The 19,174-nt window shown below is 47.6% G+C and overlaps 1 protein-coding gene across 4 annotated transcripts in view; it reads right to left on the bottom strand.

Annotated features, from left to right (window-relative positions):
- Positions 1-19,174, bottom strand: part of NTM (neurotrimin) — a 409,668-nt gene that overhangs the window by 112,703 nt on the left and 277,791 nt on the right. For all 4 annotated transcript variants that reach the window (XM_068976205.1, XM_068976206.1, XM_068976207.1 and 1 more), the window contains exon 3: positions 9,153-9,278. In XM_068976205.1, the coding sequence (XP_068832306.1) occupies positions 9,153-9,278 (126 nt within the window). The remainder of the gene's footprint in view (positions 1-9,152; positions 9,279-19,174) is intronic.

Raw genomic sequence — 19,174 nt, 5'->3', positions numbered from 1 at the left:
TCGTGGCCAGGACAATCTGATTGCAAACTGTCTCCAAACTCTCCTGGCAGCTCCTGGTGAGTCTTGGCTATGGGATTCCTGAAGCCCTCATCTGGTCTACGGGGATTCCTCGGAGAGGAGGTTTCATGGCTGTAATGGAGGGTGATGCCCTGCAGAGGCCCTTCTGTACCCCCCAAAGAGCTGCCTGTCAGGTATGCTCCTCAGAGATGGGGTCTCCTGGCCTAGAGGGGCTGCCGTTTTAACCGGCCTTTGTAATAACTGAGCCAGGGCGGCGTAGCATCTGTGAGGAAGACAATACAATCTCTCTGCTTTTTTGTTTCCTTTTTCGTTTCATCAAAACAGTTCTGCTTGGTAACGGTCACCAAGTACCCGCATAAATAGCCCAAGACTCGGGAGAGCATGGGGGAGGATGCTGTTAGCAGTGCCTGCATTCAGCAGCCGTCTCATTCTACAACATTTTTCAAGGGTTTTAAAATAATTGGGTAAAACCACAAACAGCGTCTGTGGTGTGCACTCCTGCCCTCGGTTTCTAGACGGAGGCTTGATTTCATATGTTCTCAATTGAGGCACACTGAACTCATTAATTTCCCCACTAGTCTTTTTATGATTTCCCTCTTCTTTGAAGTAGGAAGCTGCACAGCTCTAATATTGCTTTAAACCAGATCATAAATATTAAACTTACAAAACCCTTATTGACATTGGCAAATTTTACCCTAAATGTATCTATGTAGCCATAATGTTACAGTTAAAGAAAATTACGGAGTTAAAAGAGTGATCTATAAATGTCTCTCTCCAGTTCCCTCTTTGCTACCTTGATCTGTGTTTAAACCATTTACTTAACGAGTTTGTGGATCGCTTTGCCCCATACCTGAAGATGGACCACTGGTTTATCTCTATCATAATCAACTGCTTTCTCTGTACAGGTTGGACCTAATACCGTATGCACCCCTGCTCCCTGGGACAGGACATCCACCACTTTCCATTATGATGCAATTATTTTTTTTTTCTCCCACCATCAATGAGCGCTGTAATATCTTTTGCAATAGCAATTATGTGTTCCCTCCTGGGATGGCTACTTGGGGTACTCTGGGAATTTTAATCAAGCACCTATGTTAATTAGAAAATCATGGGAGTGAGGGAGGTGCTGAGGAAGCACCTTTGACTATCTATCCTTTCTGGCAATTGACCGAGCTTGAGTCCTTTTGTAAGGACTTAACCTTTTCAGAGGAAGGAATTTTAATTTCCTCCTTTTTGTTCTTGTCTTCTGGGTGGGAGAGAAGCGGAAGAGCTGGCCTGAGTGACGGAAGCCACCAGGGTTAGGCGCCTGCTGTATGTTGTCAGCTGGCCACCCTGCATTGGGAAGCATGACTATCAAGCCACTTCGACCTTGGCAGGGCCTGGTTAGCTCTATTTTACAGACCAAGGGTCTGAGGCTCAGTCCTGGGTCACTAGGGAGCCTGTTCCCGGGGTGGGGAGGGGCAGGTGGAAAGGCATTTCTTATACAAACTCCTTTGATTGGTCTGTGAAACGTGATGATGCAGATATGACATTCCTGGATCTTACCCTTTGCTTGCTAAAGTTGTTTGTTTTAAATTATGCACCAGACTCAACTTTAAAAAGGGGAGAAACATACTCTATCTGCACTACCGGACACTCGGCCCTTCCATGGTCCCCTACAGTGCCTGCCACTGTCAGGCACTGCGCTCGGCACTGGAGGTAAGGCAACCGCAGGAGGCCTGCCGCTGCTCCCCTGATCCCATGGACACGAGGTCAGGGAGTCCTCCAGAGCCTTCAGGCAGTGGCGAACAGCACCGCCGTGCAGAGTGCTGTGGAGTCTTGGGCGGAAGGACCGAGGTGCTCTGCTGGAAGAATGTCACCAGAGGCTCTCAAACAGGTAGCCTTTGAGTCTGGTCTTAAGAAAAGAGTAGGACTCGATCGAGAAGCTGCAGGGAGATATGTAAGGAGAGCAGGGTGAGTCCTAGGAGGTGGTGAACCTCAAGCCCCAATGTGACCCACAGCACAAGCCGGAGGGCCCTTGGGGTCTATGACCAGATCCCGGAAGTTCCAGGTGCTTTGCCGAGAAGCAGGAACAAAATCCCAAGAAAGAAGGGGACCCAGGCACTGAGCTGTCGAAGGGAACGCAAACGCAGCTGGACCTGCCTTCAAAATCACCCATTTCGGGAAGGTCACTGCCAGCCAGGACGAGGAGTCACTGCAGGTGGTCAGAGCCTCAGACAAGGGCCAGACACTGCACACGTCTCAGAAGAAAGGACCAGCTGGACCATTCTCACCTGTCCTCAGGAAGCAGATGGAGAGAGCAGACACTCTGCTCATCACCCCAGCCCACCTGTGGGAAGCAACACCTCAGGGAAGAAGGCTTCTGCTCACTGCCTCGCCCGGATTCCAACCTTCCAGTGGAAGACAGGCGGGCCCCTCACAGCTCAGCAGGTCCCCTTGCCAGGGAGCCTCCCTGACACGGAGCCAAAGAACATAGATCCCCAGGCCGCCGCTCCTTCAGGCCCCTGTTTCTCGGGAACTTAGGCTAATCCCTGGCTTCACACACCTTGGCCGTGACTGGAGAGGTGATTCAGTCACTGAGGTCCGTGCCCCCTGCACCCCCACCCGGCTTATGGCAGAAAAGATGTATTGCTTGTACCGCTAATTTCAGGGCAGCCACCAGAACAAGGTTCCACGAGCTGTCCAGGGTGGGCGTAGATAGAGGCCTTTCAAGAAGATCTTTGTCTTTCCTGCGTCTTTGTTCTGGCCCCCTCCTTTGGGGTGGTGAACATCGGCGGGCGAGGTGAAGCCTTGAGTCCCACTTTGTCCTCCTTCCCTCCCATCCCCGGCGCCGCTCTGCCGGAGACTTCTCTTCTCGTTGGCTGTCCTAATGATCCCTGTGCCACGCGGGGCCCCTGACGCGGGTGCTGACAGGCTGCTCATTAGTGCCAGGGTGCCGCGTCAGCCGGTGGCATGCTGGAGCTCCACTGCTGACACCCTTCCGCAGAGCTGTCACCAGAGTTGCGGCACCTGCCAGCTTTGGTTGAACTCAAGCTGTGATACTTCCAGTGCCAATTAGTGTGCCCGTGTCCTGCTTGGCTGGGGAGGGAGGCCTGTCAATGCTGACAAATGGGAAACAGGTGGGCATGGGGCCAGGGGAGGGCCTGGGGGGTGGGTCAGGGAGGGCTCAGAACATTGGAGAAACCCTCCCATCCGCGGGTCACCCTGTCCTCACCAGCTGGTGCCTTTGAAGGCTCTGAGAAACAAGGATGGGCCTGGACAGCCGACAGCCCCCTGGGTCCTCAAGTCCAGCAGGAGAGCCCAGGGAGGAGGTGGAAGGGAACGGGCAGCGGAGGCAGGTGGCCCACCCCCGCAGGTGAGGGTGTGGAAGGCTTGCAGAAGCATCCAGTCTGTGCTGCGGGAAGAGATGGACTTGGTGTGCAGCTCAACGGATGGACAGTCTGGCTCTAACTCTGCACCCCCCAACCCTGGGGTCTTTGTGGGGCCTGAGAAGAAACATTCCACTTCTACTCCACCTCACTTCATACACTGAAGGATGGAGGCGAGACGTTTTAAATAATATTTCTTTTTTTTTTTGTACTGATTTCTTTCTTTGTATTATTGTTACTATTTTTAACCCATGAGGAACAGTATATTTTCATGGACTACTGAATTCATTCTCTCTGGGAATACCCAGGATTGATTTACAAAACCATTGGAAGTTGTTGTGGGTTTAGGCACAGGCGGGTTGGGATGATGAGCAAGTGTGCAAAAGGCTCAGGTGCCCAGAAGGGCCCGGTGAATTACGTGTCAGAGAAACACAGACATTGCAAGAGAGACTGCAGTGAGGCAGGGATAAGGGCAGAAGGCAGCCCACCCAAGATCCACTTCCAAAGATGTTCGGGAGCCATCTCAGCCCTTGCAAAAGAGAACTCGAAAAGGAGTCACTCCTTCAAGGAGACGTCCAGCTGCCACAGCAGCTGCCCCGCCAGAGGGACTTTGAGAAAGACTTGAGAAAATCTCCTGAGAAAAAGACCAGAAAAAATCTCCTGGAGACTCACTGGGAGAGTCTCAGCAAGAAACACACCAGCTCTGGACCACAATATCAAGCGGAGGAGAATCCCTCAAGGATGCAGATGAAATCTTTGAATTAGGTAGGAGAACAGTCATGCCCTTGGAGGGTACCAGCAAGCACAAGTGCTGTTTATGGAATCAACACATATTTCTTAGATGCTTTCTGGGTGCTGGGTATTGCGTTAGGAGGTGGAAGATCTGAGAAAAGAGAGACACAGGCTCTGGTCTCAAAGAACTCATGAGCCAGAATCTGGACATCTCTGTGGACTGATCCCTGGGCCCTCTTGAGCCCCCAGCCAACACCCAAGTTGGAAGCTTCCTCTCAATAGCCTTGGTGACACAGTCATTTTCAGTGTTGTATTTGATGGGATAAAGGCTGAGGTAGGTGTACCCAGGAGGACTGCTTATTTTAGGACGGTCAGGGAGTCCAGACCCCATAGGTACAGTAGCTGAACTCAGCCTTCAGCTGGGTTTCATGAGGTGGAAATACAGAAATCTCAGCTTCCTCTCTAAAGTTCTGAGAGCCCAGCGGAAGCTGGAGACATAAAACTGGGCTTTGAGAATACTTTCCTATGAATCGTGAGGTCCTAAAAAGCATCTCTTAGGACACACTGGAAGAGATGGGATACCTGTTTACTTAGAAGACTCGGAGGAATAGACAGCATTAAAGGTATTCTTTCGGATAGGAAGAGCTGTGCTGAGATACGTTTTTGAGCATCTCGAGAAGGCAGAAGACAAGACACAGAATCACAAGTGGCGGGGCCGGGGCGGGGGGGCTGTGTCTGCGGGACTTTGGGGACCACTGCTGGTCCTTCAGTGCCTGGAGCAGCAGGTTAAAATGGGGGATTCGGCAAGGGGCCACTGCAACATTTGCGTAGCTCTAGGTGGCACTTCCGTAGGAGAAAGTGAGATGGGCCTTTTTGTCCTGAAAAGACCAAGGCAATACCTGAACCCTTCCAAACGGTATGTACAGTGAAGGCAGGTATCTCTACAAAGCTGGTACACCTTCTCCTTGAACTCCTGGGAGCTCTAAGTGCATGAGGGGAGCCAATAAGACATGCAACCAGTACCAACAGGTGAAATGTTACTTCTCACATTCCACGGCAATGTCAAGATGTGGCCTTAGAAGTTTTACCTTCTCTCTATTCTGGACAGGGACAGCTGACACTTTCGCCTTCTGGTGTAACGTGCCAAGCAGACACATTCTGAGAAAGACCCTGCCACCCCCTCCCCACCATAAGGTCACTCCCAGCTTCTGTATATCTGGATACATAAGCCACTATTATGCAATGGTGGTTAACACTTCTTTATTTTGTTTCCACATAAAACGCAGTGAAAGCTGGGACCTTATGTTAAGTGAAATAAGTGAGAGAGAGAAAGACAAATATCATATGATCTCACTTATATGGGGATATATATATATATACATACACAAACTAAACCAAAACACATAGATACGGAGAACAGAATAAAGGTTACTGGAGGGGAGGTGGGGTGGGGGCAGGTAGTGAAATGGGAGCAGGGGGTCAACTGTATGGAGGTGGATGGAAGCCAGCCTTTTGGCGGTGAGCTCACTGTAGCGTATACAGAAGTCAAAATACAATCTTTTATGCATGGAACTTATACAATGTTATAAACCAATGTCAGCTTATTGCAGGGAGCACCATATGAGTTGTGATAGAGGATACTAGGAATTTTCAGAAATGTGAAGAACAAACAGATAACTCAGGAGAGAAGACGTAGTGAAGCCATCAAGGTTGCCCACGGTGCTTGGCCCAGGTCCGCCCTCCGGACGGAGAGCTTTCAGGGGTGTGAGTATAATAACAATGACCTTGACTGAGTGACCTGCCCACACAGAGTGGCACCAGGGATGACAGAGGCTCTGTCTGTGGAGCCTTCGCTCGGGTGCAGGGCATCTTTTCTTCCAAGGAACCCCCATCTTGTCCACTTGTATGTAAAATAAGCCGCATTTTGCAGACACTTAGTAGGGTGAGATGAAGCTCTGGCCGCTAAGGGTCTCCAGCTTCAGTTTGGTCTCAGCCACAGCCCAATGACAGCTCTCATCTCCAAATAATCAGTCACCGAGAAAGCAGCACCCCGTGAGCCCCGAGGTGATTAGTTACCACGTGGCATGTCTCTCGTCAGCTTGAATCTGGGCAGCTAATCCTGACCGGGGATCTGGGAAAAGCTGCGCGTCTAAATTACTCTGATTCACAGGTAGATTCTGATGATCCTGCTCCTCTCCATCTTGATCCGTCTTCTGTTTCCATAGCAGCTAAAACCCCAGGAAAATGGATGCCTCTGGTCAGGGCTCAGGTAAAGTCACCCGGGAAAATGAGGCAGCTGGATGGCCGGGGTGGGGGCAGGATGCTAGCATACAGCGGTGCGAACCTCAGCAGGAAGAACGGAGAAGGTGCCAACGCAGTGGGGAGACAAAAGTGACTGTGAGGGGAAGACAGAGAAAAGGAGATGACAATGTGGGATGAAGTGAGACGGAAGGGGAACGTGCAGGAGGCTGTGAGAGACGGGAAAGCAGAGAAAAAAAGAGAGCATGAAAGGGCAGGACAAAAAGAGGAGACGTACGGAGGAGAAGGGAAGAAAGGGAAGAAAAGGAAAGGAGGAAAAAGAACCCAGAAAAGGACAAAGAGCTGCAGGGCCAGAGGAGGGATGAGAAAAGACATCAAACAGGAGTCAGACGCGGACTTGCAGGATGGAGGGCCAGGTGCTTCCTGATAAAAGCAAAGTCCATGATGCTGAGATGATGAATGCTCTGCGGATTCTAAAGGCACGGACCATCCCAGTGTCCAGCGGCACTGAGGACCCGACATTTTCAGGGATGAATGGCGTGCACCTTGAACCAGAAAGTCTGTCCACCTGGATTCCCTTCCCTGGGATGTGCCCCAAGACAACTTTTCATCACTAGCGATCTTAGGTACAGTGAAACCTCCTCCAAGATTGTGGGCCATGCCACCTGCAAGGTCAGTTCCAGTTGAGAGACTGGCAGAAATGCAAGCATCTCTCTGATTCCCTCGCTCACAGTGGAGGCCTCAAGTGCAGTGGCTACGGAGAGTTCTCAGGGTTTCAGCTAAACACACTGAAAATCTCACCTCTTCTGTGAAAAGGTCCATAGGGCGACTTGTCACCCCAAGCAAGGGAATTTGCTATCTGGGGCCTATACAGTCTTATTCAACTGATTGCATTAAATCCCAGGTGTAGTGGACCCTGCGATGCCCTGCCTTCTTCAGGAACGGAGGACGCCTGCCCTGGGGTGGACCAGACAGTCCTCAGCTCCAGTAGGAAGAGAGATACCTGGCCTGGGCTCACAGCTCAAATTCTCTGACCAACTACGGTCCTGTTGTAAAAGGTCACCCCCATACCTTCAGTAGGGGACAATCCGCCCTGTCTTCAGAACACCCCACAGGCATCCTGCTCTCACACATGGCACCACAGTCAACCTCTCCCCCAGCCTGACCCCTACTGCCCTTTCACAGGGCTGAGCCCAGGGCCACCTCCGATAAACTTCTAGCTCACCAATCACCATCTCAGGGTCCAGTTTAGAGGGACTCAGGCTGTAGCACCAAACAAATGACCACTCCTGCAGTGACTTTAGCATCTTCATTTTTATTGAAGTATAGTTGATATACAATAGTGGGTTAGTTTCAGATGTACAACAGAGTGATTCAGTTATATATATATATATATCTCAAATTCTTTTCCATTATAGGTTATTACAAGATATTAAGTATAATTCCCTGTGCTTTACAGCAGGCCCTTTTTGTTTATCTATTTTACAATAGTGGGTATCTGTCCTTCAGCATCTTAAACCTTCAGGAGCCAACAATGCCTACATATAAACACACACATATATACATACATACTTACATGAGTGTATTTTAGGCTAGCCAGATACAAGCAATGAAATTTAAGGATTTTTATTCAGGTATCAGCTCAGATGTCACCATGTCAAACACCTTTCCTGACCAAACCTCTTGTCCTTCTGTCAACATACCCTGTTCTATTTTCCCATCCATATCACCACTTATTATTATTATTAATATCACTGGTTATTTGTATCGTGAGGATGTGAGCTCATGAGAGCAGAGACTTGCCTGTTCTGGCTTATCGCTATATCCTCAAGGACTCAGTCGACATTTAAGAACAAATGAAACCATGTAACGCGCCTTGCACAAAAGCTAGCTTTATAATATATGACGCCCACGCTCAGTCCCTTAAGTTACCTCTGACTCTTTGTGACCCGATGGACTGTAGCCCACCAGGCTCCTCTGTCCATGGGCTTCTCCAGGCAAGAATACTGGAGTGGGTGGCCATGCCCTCCTCCAGGGGATCTTCCCGACCCGGGGATCGAACCCTCGTCTCCGGCATCTCCTGCACTACTGGTGGATTCTTCACTGCTGAGCCACGGGGGAAGCTCTTAATAAATGGCATCTCGCTTTAGATTGTTAAACTTTCAGGTTCAATCTATGCAAGCACAAAACAACACTTGGTCTGGTCTACAAAACACCTAGATTAGACAAAGTGAGTTGTGCAATCTAGTCACACATTAAGTGATATTTGCTATCTAGGATTAATCAGAGGAGAACGACACAAGGACTCATGGCCTGGAGACCAGATACTTGGCAATGTTGAAGCAGTACAGGCCTGGAAACGTTCCTTTTAGGAACATGGCCATTCCAAGCTCTCATCCATCATTGTGTGTCTGTGTTTTCTCTCTTACCACAGCCAGCTAAACAATGCCACCAACACCGAACTGAGCACTCTACCGTCCAATGTGAACAGAAAAGTCACCCAGGACATCTCACCACCCTTTCACCCAGAAACAAGGGAGATTACTCTCCCAGGGATTGCATCAATCCTCCAGTGTGATTTCTGGAATCCTAGAGGTTATGCCCGTCTTGCATTGAGAACACCGATATTCTCTGTGGAGCTACGAGTATGCTGTTATCAGGCCACCAAGAATGCGGGATCCTTGTGACCAGGCCACCAGCACCAAAACCTCCTGCCACAGCCAATGATTCTCCCACTTCCTCGCATGACATGATGTCCCAAGCCGCTTCTCTTACCTTTGGGGGAGATGTGTCTCCAGGTAACCGTGGGCTCCGGTCTACCCGTTGCTATGCAGGTGAGGCTGATGTTGTTGCCTTCGTTAATGGAGATATCTGAAGAGATCTCCACAATTTTGGGAGATACTGTGGAGACGAAACAGGTAGAAGGAAAATTAAAATTTTGCTGAGATATTTCTTTGTTGTCTTCAAAGGGGAGAGGGCAGAATAACCCAGGGACAGAGACACAGGGGCTACAGTCAATGAGGAGGAACCAGAGGGATCACTCTCCACTTGAGAGAAACATCTCATCTTGACTTCAGCTTCTATTTCCTCCTATTTAAAGGCAACGTCAGAGAGCCTGGGAAGGTGGCTCAGATGGTAAAGAATCTGCCTGCAATGCAGAAGGCACAGGTTCGATCCTTGGGTTAGGAGATACCCTGAAGAAGGGAATGGCAACCCATTCTGGTGTTCTTGCCTGAAGAATTCCATGGACAAAGGAGCTTGGCAGGCCATAGTCCATGGGATTGCAAAGAGTTGGACACAACTGAGCCACAAACACTTTTACTATGTATTTTCATAGTAAAAATACAACAAATATTTATAGGATGGAATTAGAACGGTTGCTCAAAGGAACCACTTCCCCACCTAGCTACATGTTTATAACAACCTCAAAACCGGGCCAATAACACGTGTCATTTCAGTTCTGCCACCATTGGTTCTGCCACACTAGTGCTTCAAGTTTACGTGGCCTCTCTGTCCAATTCTCATAGGAGTCTTCACATGAGTTTTCCTCCTTCAATCAGCACGCCTCTGAGCCACCCCCAAGTGTCTTTCCAGAACCCATGATCCCCCAAGACACGGTATCACCTGGCCTGCAGGTGACCCCAGACAAGCTGAGCATCACCCTTATTTCCCAGATGCAGCTAAGACCCCCAGCACAACCCTCACACAAAAATAAGACTGGTTGGAACTTTCTGCGCTTGTCTTTTCTCTTCTGGAACTATTCATCACTCACTCCTGATTATGCTGGATTTTCTCCTCCAGAAATGCGGGTGTCTGCAGATAGCTGTTCTTGGCCATTTTCCCTCCTTCTCCTGAAAACTGACTTCCCATCCATCTCTAAGCCCCACCCAACCAGGAATGCGCATTAACAAGCATTCACTGGACTTTGTTTCCTGAGCCTCAAGCCCTTGCTTCTGGTTTTGATCCCCTAGCACCTTTCTCCAACTGTCTAGACTGACTGGAATCGTTCAAGGCCTGGCTGAGCCAGCATCCCTTCCAGGAGGTCTTCCAGGCCATGCCCAAGGGCACTGCCTCTCCATCCTGGAGACCATGTAGCTTCCTCCACAGTATTAAAATAAGCTGGCTTAAAAAAAAATAAAATAAGCTGGCTTATGTAACATGTGTCATTTTTTTTCCCTTGACTATACATGATTATACTGGAAGACACTGTACAGGAGTCTTGCTCATCATTTTATTTTCTGCTGTCTCCAATACAGCACCTTGCATAAAGCTAGCACCAATTCATCATTTTTAGACTTAAATCCACATGGAGCTTCACGTAGAAGCAGTGTGAAGGTGGATGTAGCCAGGGCTGGGGAGTGACTACAGCCTCTAAGATCTGAAACTTCTAAGACATATCATTGTGATTTATGGCTGTGTCATTATAAAAGCTAAACTGAAACTTCCAGAAGGGAAAGAAACTTGATGAGTTAATGACTGAACACTTGATTTGCTGACCATCTGAAGGATCCCAATTCCTAAGCTCTCTAAGTCATTTAAATCTGATGCATTTTATACACACAGTTTTAACTGGGATGTAATTCTTGAAGCCCCAGCCCTGATCCTGGCCCCACTTGGCAATCGCACAGCCTTGCCTGTTTCTCAGAGGACAGGCTGCTGCAGAATGACGGTGCTGGCCTTGCAGACATCGCTTCAACTCTGCAGGTAAGTAATTTATTGATCTGTAAAGCACTCTGAGATGCTCTGCAAGGGATTATGTCACGCCAACGCCACGCAATAAAATAAAAAATGATGGACTTTGTGAACACAGGGTGATTTAGGGTTTGTAGTTGGAAGTGTGCTCAAAGTACATTTTAAGTGGAAATCAGGCTGGGTAATGAATTACTCTTGCTTTGGAAGGGCTTGCTGGGAGTTCATTTTCCTGGCTTCTTACATGATAGCTAATCTGCTAATCATACACTAGAGAACAATGGACAGTCCCCGAGTGGAAGAGGAGGCACTTTGGGCCAGAGCTGTCAGCAGAGTGAGTATATCAAATGAGACCATCACACCTCATGCTTGGAAGAACCATCTAGAATTGTCTCCCTCCTCTCACAACTGGAACTCATCCAACTCATGCAGCTGAAGTTGGTGAAATGCTCGCTGGCCTTTCAAGCCTGCTTCAGAGTAGAGCTTGAAGATGGCAGATTGCCCTCAGATGAACTTGAAAGGCAGATGACTCAGGGCAGAGAGGTGAGGTGGTCTGGCCAGAGGTGCAATCCCAATTATCAGAACCAAACTGGCACAGTGCCTAAGATGCAAGGAGATTACAAGTATCATTCCCCAGGTGGCAACTTCTAACATGCTGTCAGTATGTAAAATTAAACTAAATTGACAAGGATGCACTGTGATAGTGGCTAATACATGTTCATAAGATTTTGGCCAATGGATAGGGCTACTTACAATTTTATTTTGTTTCCATGGATACATCCTGCATCTTACCTTGGCTAATCAAGCAGGCTGTTAGAAACATACTAAGATTGCATTGCTTTCATTCACACATTTGTTCATTCATTCACCCATCAATATTCAGTGAGTACTTCCATATGCCAGTGTTGTGTTCAGCCCCAAGAACATGACAATAAAAAGACATAGTGCTTGTCCTCAAGGAGTCCACAGTCTAGAGATGCAAAAACCAGAACAGAAACAAATCCCTCTAATGTAATACGATAAGGTGGTGAAGAAATGCAGAGAGAGACAGCCTAGCCAGTCTGGAGATGGATGTCATGGAGGGCTCTTTGGATATGAGAGACCTCAGACAAGTCCCAAGAGATAAGTAAACATCAATCAGTTCTGAGGAGGAAAGGCATTCCAGGCAAAGGAGGTGATGTTATAAAAATCCTATTATTAAGACTTTTGATGGCCAGGCATCATTGTCAATGGAAGAACAGCTACCGAAGGAGGAAGGGCCAAAAGTCACTCATCAAACATTGAGTAAGAAACTTCCCTGATGGTCTAGTGGTTAAGATTTTGCCTTCCAATGTGGAGGGTGTGGGTTTGATCCCTGCTCAGGGGTGTTAAAGTCCCACATGGCTTATGGCCAAAAAATTAAAACATAAAACAGAAGCAATATTGTAATAAACTCAATAAAGACTTTAAAATTGGTCCACATTGGAAAAAAAAAAAAAGCATTGAGTGAACACCTACTGCATACATAACTGTGGGTTAGGTGTATACATGATGTGCAGAAATGCACATGTTTTGTGGACCCTCCATGACCTTACAATCTACTGGGGGAAACTGCCTATAAACATCCCAGTGCATCACAGGGTTGTGTGTGACTGGACACCAGCAGTACAGACATTAAGTTCCGTGAGTCAGCGTGGGAGAATCACAGCCAGTGAGGGTATGGGAACAGCTTCTCCTGGGCCACAGAATCTAGTGTTGGGATCGACAATGGAGATACAATCAAGAAGGCGAAGGCAGTGAAGCTGCTTCAGGTGGGGCAGAAGTGCACAGGCGCAGATGGGAAGGCAGGAATCCAGGATGCACGTGAGGATGCAGAGGCAGTGGAGAGCAGTGGTCCAGATCCTGGATCTACTGCGCTCAAGCTGGGCAGTCTTGGCTCCATCACCTCAAGCTTCTGCGCTTCACACCTTCATGTCATGAAGCCAAATGCATGTATGTCACAGCGTTCTTCTCAGGACTTAGGGGTACGTTTGTGAAATGCACTTACAGAGGTTCCAAGCTATGTGAAGTATGCAATAAGTGAGTTTTAGTACTAGGTGAGGACTTCCCTGGTGGCTCAGCAGGAAAGAATTGCCTGCAAGGCAGGAGACATGAGTAGACATGGGCTGGATCCCTGGGTCAGGAAGATCCCTTGGAGGAGGAAATGGCAACCCATTCCAGTATTCTTGCCTAGGAAATCCCATGGACATTGGAGCCTGGCGGGGTACGGTCCATAGGGTCGCAAAGAGTTGGACAAGACTGAGCATGCACACACAGTGCTTGGCAAATATGTATGTCATGTCAACACAAAATGAATGGTAGATAAATTTAACCCACTCAAGGATTAACTCACTTCCTGGGTTTTAACTCCATCCTATAGGCAATGGCAAGCATTTGAAATTGTTTAAAAGAGGAAATACTATATATAGGTATATAGTAAATATATATACATATTAATATGCTTTAAGCAAAATAAGCCTGTAACAAGGTGTCAGAGAGAGCAATTACACAGAAATTTGAGTTGAGAAATCAATTTCTACAAGTGATCTTCAAGGCCTGGGTTAAACCATGGGCTCTGTAAGGGTGGAAAGAAAAGGGTGGGTTTGAGAGCAATGCCAAGGTCAAGCCGTGGTGCCTGGGGATTTCCCAGGTGGAGGATTCAGGAGCCTGGAGTCTGACATGAAGGCTGTTCTGTTCAACAGCAGCTGGATGGCTCATTCATTTACGTTACATGCGTAACTTCTTTGGGGCAGAACATTAGTTTGATTCTGTATTAGACCAGCTCCTGGGGATGACGAGGGACCAGCAGACTGGCAGGACTGTCCTCTTGGCAGCTGGGATCACACAATCGAGGTCTGGGGTGAGTCTGAGATCTGCAAAGAGTCCATGGACCCTTAAAAGAGGCCATCAGCTTATTTCCACATAGATGCATGTGACATCTCTGCCAACTTCTGAGGTCTGAATCTAGAAAATCGATCCCTATCGAACCAGAACAATTGGGAAATGGTCAGGTTAGGTTTGGAAAGAAAGGTGGAAACCCCCTCAGCCATGCTCTTTGGATCGAGTTCCACGTTAATGTATTATGTTAAGGTGTAATCTGGCTCTTATTGAATTTTAATTCAAATGTGTAAATAATTAAATAACATAATTATTAAAACAGTATTCTGGGGAACTTCCTCACTCTTCATGTAGCCTCCACTGCCCAGGTGTTAAGTTCTAATAATTATGTCATTAATAAATAGCAATTGGCTGTTTTTAGCGCACAGTAGATACCCTATTAAATGCAAATTAAGATGCTTTATTAGCCTTTCACGGTCCTGTGGGGCTGAGGATGTGCAGAAGTGCCTTGGACCAGGCTCCTGAGGACACATGCAGATCTAAGCATCCTAGATGCTGCCTTTGCTGCTGAGGGCATGTCCCCCCTCCTCACACCCACCCCCTGACCCTCACCTCCTCTCTGCAGTGAAGATCTGAGATGCCCATGGCAGCTTGGGACTGCTCTCACAGCAAGGGCTGCATCACAGCTAAGGCCTTGGGACCTGTGTCTTTACAGAATTAAAAGGACCCATCTGGAATACCCCCAGCTTTCCTGGTGTCCAGAAACACCCAGGCCTGTGTCCATAACCTGGTGTAGGAATGTCCAGCCACTGGCTTCCCTTCCTCCCCAAACACCTCAGGTCATTCTCTGGTTCTTCATAGTTTCCTTGCTCCCCACTCTTCACCCGGCCAGGTCTGTCTTGCTGTTTAAATCTTAGCTCCTCCAGGAAGCCTTCCTCCATCATCTTTCCTGATGTAGAACACCCCACACCAGATTATTGCATATGGTCTGCTCTCCCAAGGAAAATGCAAGCCCAGCTGGTTGTCTTGTTCACACAACACGACGCCAGAACACAGTTTGTGTTCAACATGTAGGTTTTGAATGAAGGAATGAATGAGTGCTTTGACAAGGCCGTATGGAAATAACTAAACTTCCTCAACATCTCTAAATAGCCCTTGAAGGCTTTCGGAGTATATAATAATTTCAATGGTTCCTGTTTGTTAAATTGTTGTTTTCCAGTAACTAAGTCATATTCGACTCGTTGAAACCCCAAGAACTGTAGCCCACCACTCCTCTGTCCATGGGACTTCCTAGACAAGATTACTGGAGAGGGTTGTCATTTCCTCCTCCAGGGGGTCTTCCTTACCCAGGGATCGAACCTATGTCTCCTGCATCTCCTGCATTGGCAGGTGGGTTCTTCACCCTGCACACCACCTGGGAAGCCCCACTGTATCTTAGCCCTGCATTAATCCCACAAGTAGATATTATCTCCAAGCTGACCAACTATCCTGGTTTACCTGGAAGTTGGGCTTCCCTGGTGGCTCAGATAGGAAAGAATCTGCCTGCAATGCAGGAAACTTGGGTTCGATCCCTGGGTTGGGAAGATCCCCTGCAGGAGGGCATGGCAACCCACATCAGTATTCTTTCCTGGAGAATCCTTATGGACAGAGGAGCCTTGTGGGATACAGTTCATGGGGTCGCAAAGATCGGACAGAACTGAGCGAAGCACACATGGTGCACAAGGCGATTGCCAGAACACGGGAATTTCAAGGCTGAAACCAGAAAAGTTCCAGGCAATCGGAGATGCCTGGGTCACCCTCGTTGTTTCCTTCCCTACATTTTACAGGTGAAGGTACATCTTCATCTGTAAAGTGTAGGGAGTTTATAATGCAGAATTTTAAAGTGTTTTCTTTTTAATGAGCAGATAGATGGGTTAGAAAAATAAGAAATGCATGTTGAATCATGGATGGGCACACAAAAATAGAATTCGACCGTCTCATATACACACTGAGACTGTGAATTTCTGTTATGCGTTAGAAATTTTATAGGAAGTGTGACTCCATTATTTTATTTTATCTCACAAGAATGTTATGAAATGGCACTATTGTGATTCCGATTTACAGATGAAGAAACTAAGGCTTTGTGAGCTGTTAGTGATGTGTGCCAGGTTATCCAGATGGTGAGACAGACTGCAGCTTATGTCTGATCCCAGATGGATTCTCTGCACACACAGGTACTGCAGTGAGTGTGGGTGCCCTGCCTGGGGTCTTGCTGACGCACCCTCCCATGGCGGGCACCTGGCTTTGCAGCTCCCTGTGACCACCTGTCCACACACAACCCTTGGTTATTCCTACATAGCATCGGTCTCTATCAGGAGAGTGGGTGAGAGGTTTCATCAGCATACTTTTGGACTTTCCAGTGTCTGCATGATGGTGTCGTTATCTTCCCTATCCATCACTGGCTCTTCCTAACCTTCCTTCTCGTCTGCATCAGCCTTGCCCTGTACACTGGACCCCAGAGCCGCAGCTCCTGGGGAGCACTCATGTGAGGCAGGCTGTAACTGCCGCCTCTTGCAACCAGGGGTCCTAGCTGTCCCTGTATCGTGACAGAGAAATGATCCATCAAACCCACTGCTGAGTCCACTGAGGGGCATTCTCTTGGCTTATTTTGTCTGAAAAGACTAGTCAGCCTGTCTTTTCTTCGTTCCTTTTCCCTTCTTCCTTTTTTCCAGGACAAATATTTGTATAGTAGGAAATGTCTTCAGGTATCGTGGGATCTGTGGGATCTCCTGATAGAAAGAATCCTCAGCTTTGCCCCAGAAACCTGAGTATTAAGCCCAGGGTGACTGTTTCTAGCTGTATAAGCTCATGTCAATCATTTAACTCACAGATTATTTTAATTATATGAACACCTATCTTGCCTTTTTAAAGCACACGCTCTGTGGATCAGATAAAACTGTGAGAAATTATATTTTCAACACAAAGTACTATTCAAATGTGATTCATCGATATTACTAACAATGTGTATCTCTAGAGGCTCAGATGAGGCTAAATATAGACATCAGGTGCAGTGCGGGAGCAGAAGAAGGACACTTTGTTTAGAGGCTGAGATGGGCTTGACCACTCCCCAAGTGGGTGTTCATCCCTTCTTCAGAATTACTAGTGCTTTTGAGGTAAGCAGGGTCTTAAGGTGGAGAAGGCAGTGGCACCCCACTCCAGTCCTCTTGCCTGGAAAATCCCATGGACAGAGGAGCCTGTGGGCTGCCTGTGGACATGACTAAGCGACTTCACTTTCACTTTTCACTGTCATGCATTGGAGAAGGAAATGGCAACCCACTCCGATGTTCTTGCCTGGAGAATCCCAAGGACTGGGGAGCCTGGTGGGCTGCTGTCTATGGGGTCGCATAGAGTCGGACACAACTGAAGTGACTTAGCAGCAGCAGGGTCTTAAGGTGAGGACATGGGATGCAGTGGGTGTGGGGTGGGGGTTTGCAAAAGGCCCCTCCACCTCCCCTACCCCTGCCCCAGCACTGTGCTGGCTCTCTCCACTCGCCAGAAGGGAGAGGTTAGATCCTAGATACTCAGAATCCCAAATTAGAGTCTGAAAATACAGAGAACTCCTTGACGACACAGCCTCGGGCGGGTTGCTATTTCTTTACCCAGAATCATTTTGTCATTTCTTACATCTTACTCTTTCTCACTCCCCATATTAAAACCCTTCTTGTTTGCAGGGGAAAAATCAAGAAGCCCGGGGAGAAAAGCTAGTGATTTATCTGGGATTAGTCATAAGCCACTGGTTCCGAAGTTCGGAATGTGTTCCTTTCAGGATCCACTGAAAGGGGGAAGTTTCTGCAAGCTCTGATCCTGACCTGGTTTTCTCATGCCTGATAGAGACGGGGGGAGGAGGGTAAACACCACGCGGGCCCCACGCCATGCTTTCTTGCTTCCGGGCATATTAGCGCAAATTGAATTTCACAGCAACCTACCTGCCACCATCAGTGCGCTGTTATATTTGGCAACATCCAAGAAATTGCTAAGAATGCTCTCTTCATCAATTGTTTAAAGTGCGGATGTAAGGGAATCATTGCTCATCACGATATCCATACAGGGCGAGTGCTTTCCAGTTCTAGTGTGAAAGCACCTTGCTTTGGGTGGAAGGCACATGACTGGCTTCTTGCTCCACACTCAGCTCTTTAGGGACCAGTTCATGAAGGAAAGAGAGACAGCAAGGACACCTTGTACGCCAAGTGCTTTGTCAGGGGCTTAACATTTGCTGTGTGTGTGCACTCAGTCACTCAGTCGTGTCTGACTCTCTACGACCTCCCTGGACTGTAGCCTGCCAGGCTCCTCTGTCCATGGGATTCTCCAGGCAAGAATACTGGATTGCCATTTCCTCCTCCAGGGAATCTTCCCAACCCAAGAATTGAATTCCTGTCTCCTGAGTCTCCTGTATTAGCAGGTGGACTTTTTTTTTTTTTTTTAACTATTGAGCCATCTTGGAATTTCCTTATCACTTGCTGCTTCCTCTTAAATACTCTAGGGAACCCATACACATTCCCTGCATTGTACAGTAAAGATGCTGATGCTCAGAGAGGTGATGCAGCTAACCCAAGGTATTCATACAGGGAGTCAGACAGACTACAGATTCTCTATTAGAGAGAAATCAACTAAAATTTATAAACACTGAGGTCCTCAAAAATGAAAATGAGGGTACAACAAAATGGCATCAAGAACCTGATTCACATACATGATTTCATGAGGAAAATTGGAAAGAGGACTCCAATATTTTCTGTACAATTGATAAATAATGGGACACGGAACAACAGATTGGTTTCAAGTAGGAAAAGGAGTATGGCAAGGCTGTATATTGTCACCCTGCTTATTTAACTTATATGCAGAGTACATTATGAGAAATGCTGGGCTGGATGAAGCACAAGCTGGAATCAAGATTGCCAGGAGAAATATCAATAATCTCAGATATGCAGATGACACCACCCTTATGGCAGAAATTGAAGAAGAACTAAAGAGCCTCTTGATGAAAGTGAAAGAGGAGAGTGAAAAAGTTGGCTTAAAGCTCAACATTCAGAAAATGAAGATCATGGCATCCGGTCCCATCACTTCATGGAAAATAGATGGGGAAACAGTGGAAACAGTGGCTGACTTTACTTTTCTGGGCTCCAAAATCACTGCAGATGGTGATTGCAGCCATGAAATTAAAAGATGCTTACTCCTTGGAAGGAATGTTATGACCAACCTAGCTAGCATATTCAAAA

The sequence above is a fragment of the Capricornis sumatraensis genome, chromosome 8 (assembly GCF_032405125.1).
Source record: "Capricornis sumatraensis isolate serow.1 chromosome 8, serow.2, whole genome shotgun sequence".
NCBI classification, from domain to species: Eukaryota; Metazoa; Chordata; class Mammalia; order Artiodactyla; family Bovidae; genus Capricornis; species Capricornis sumatraensis.
The sequence above is the reverse complement of the archived record's forward strand: the minus strand, read 5'-3'. Positions and strand labels throughout refer to the sequence as shown.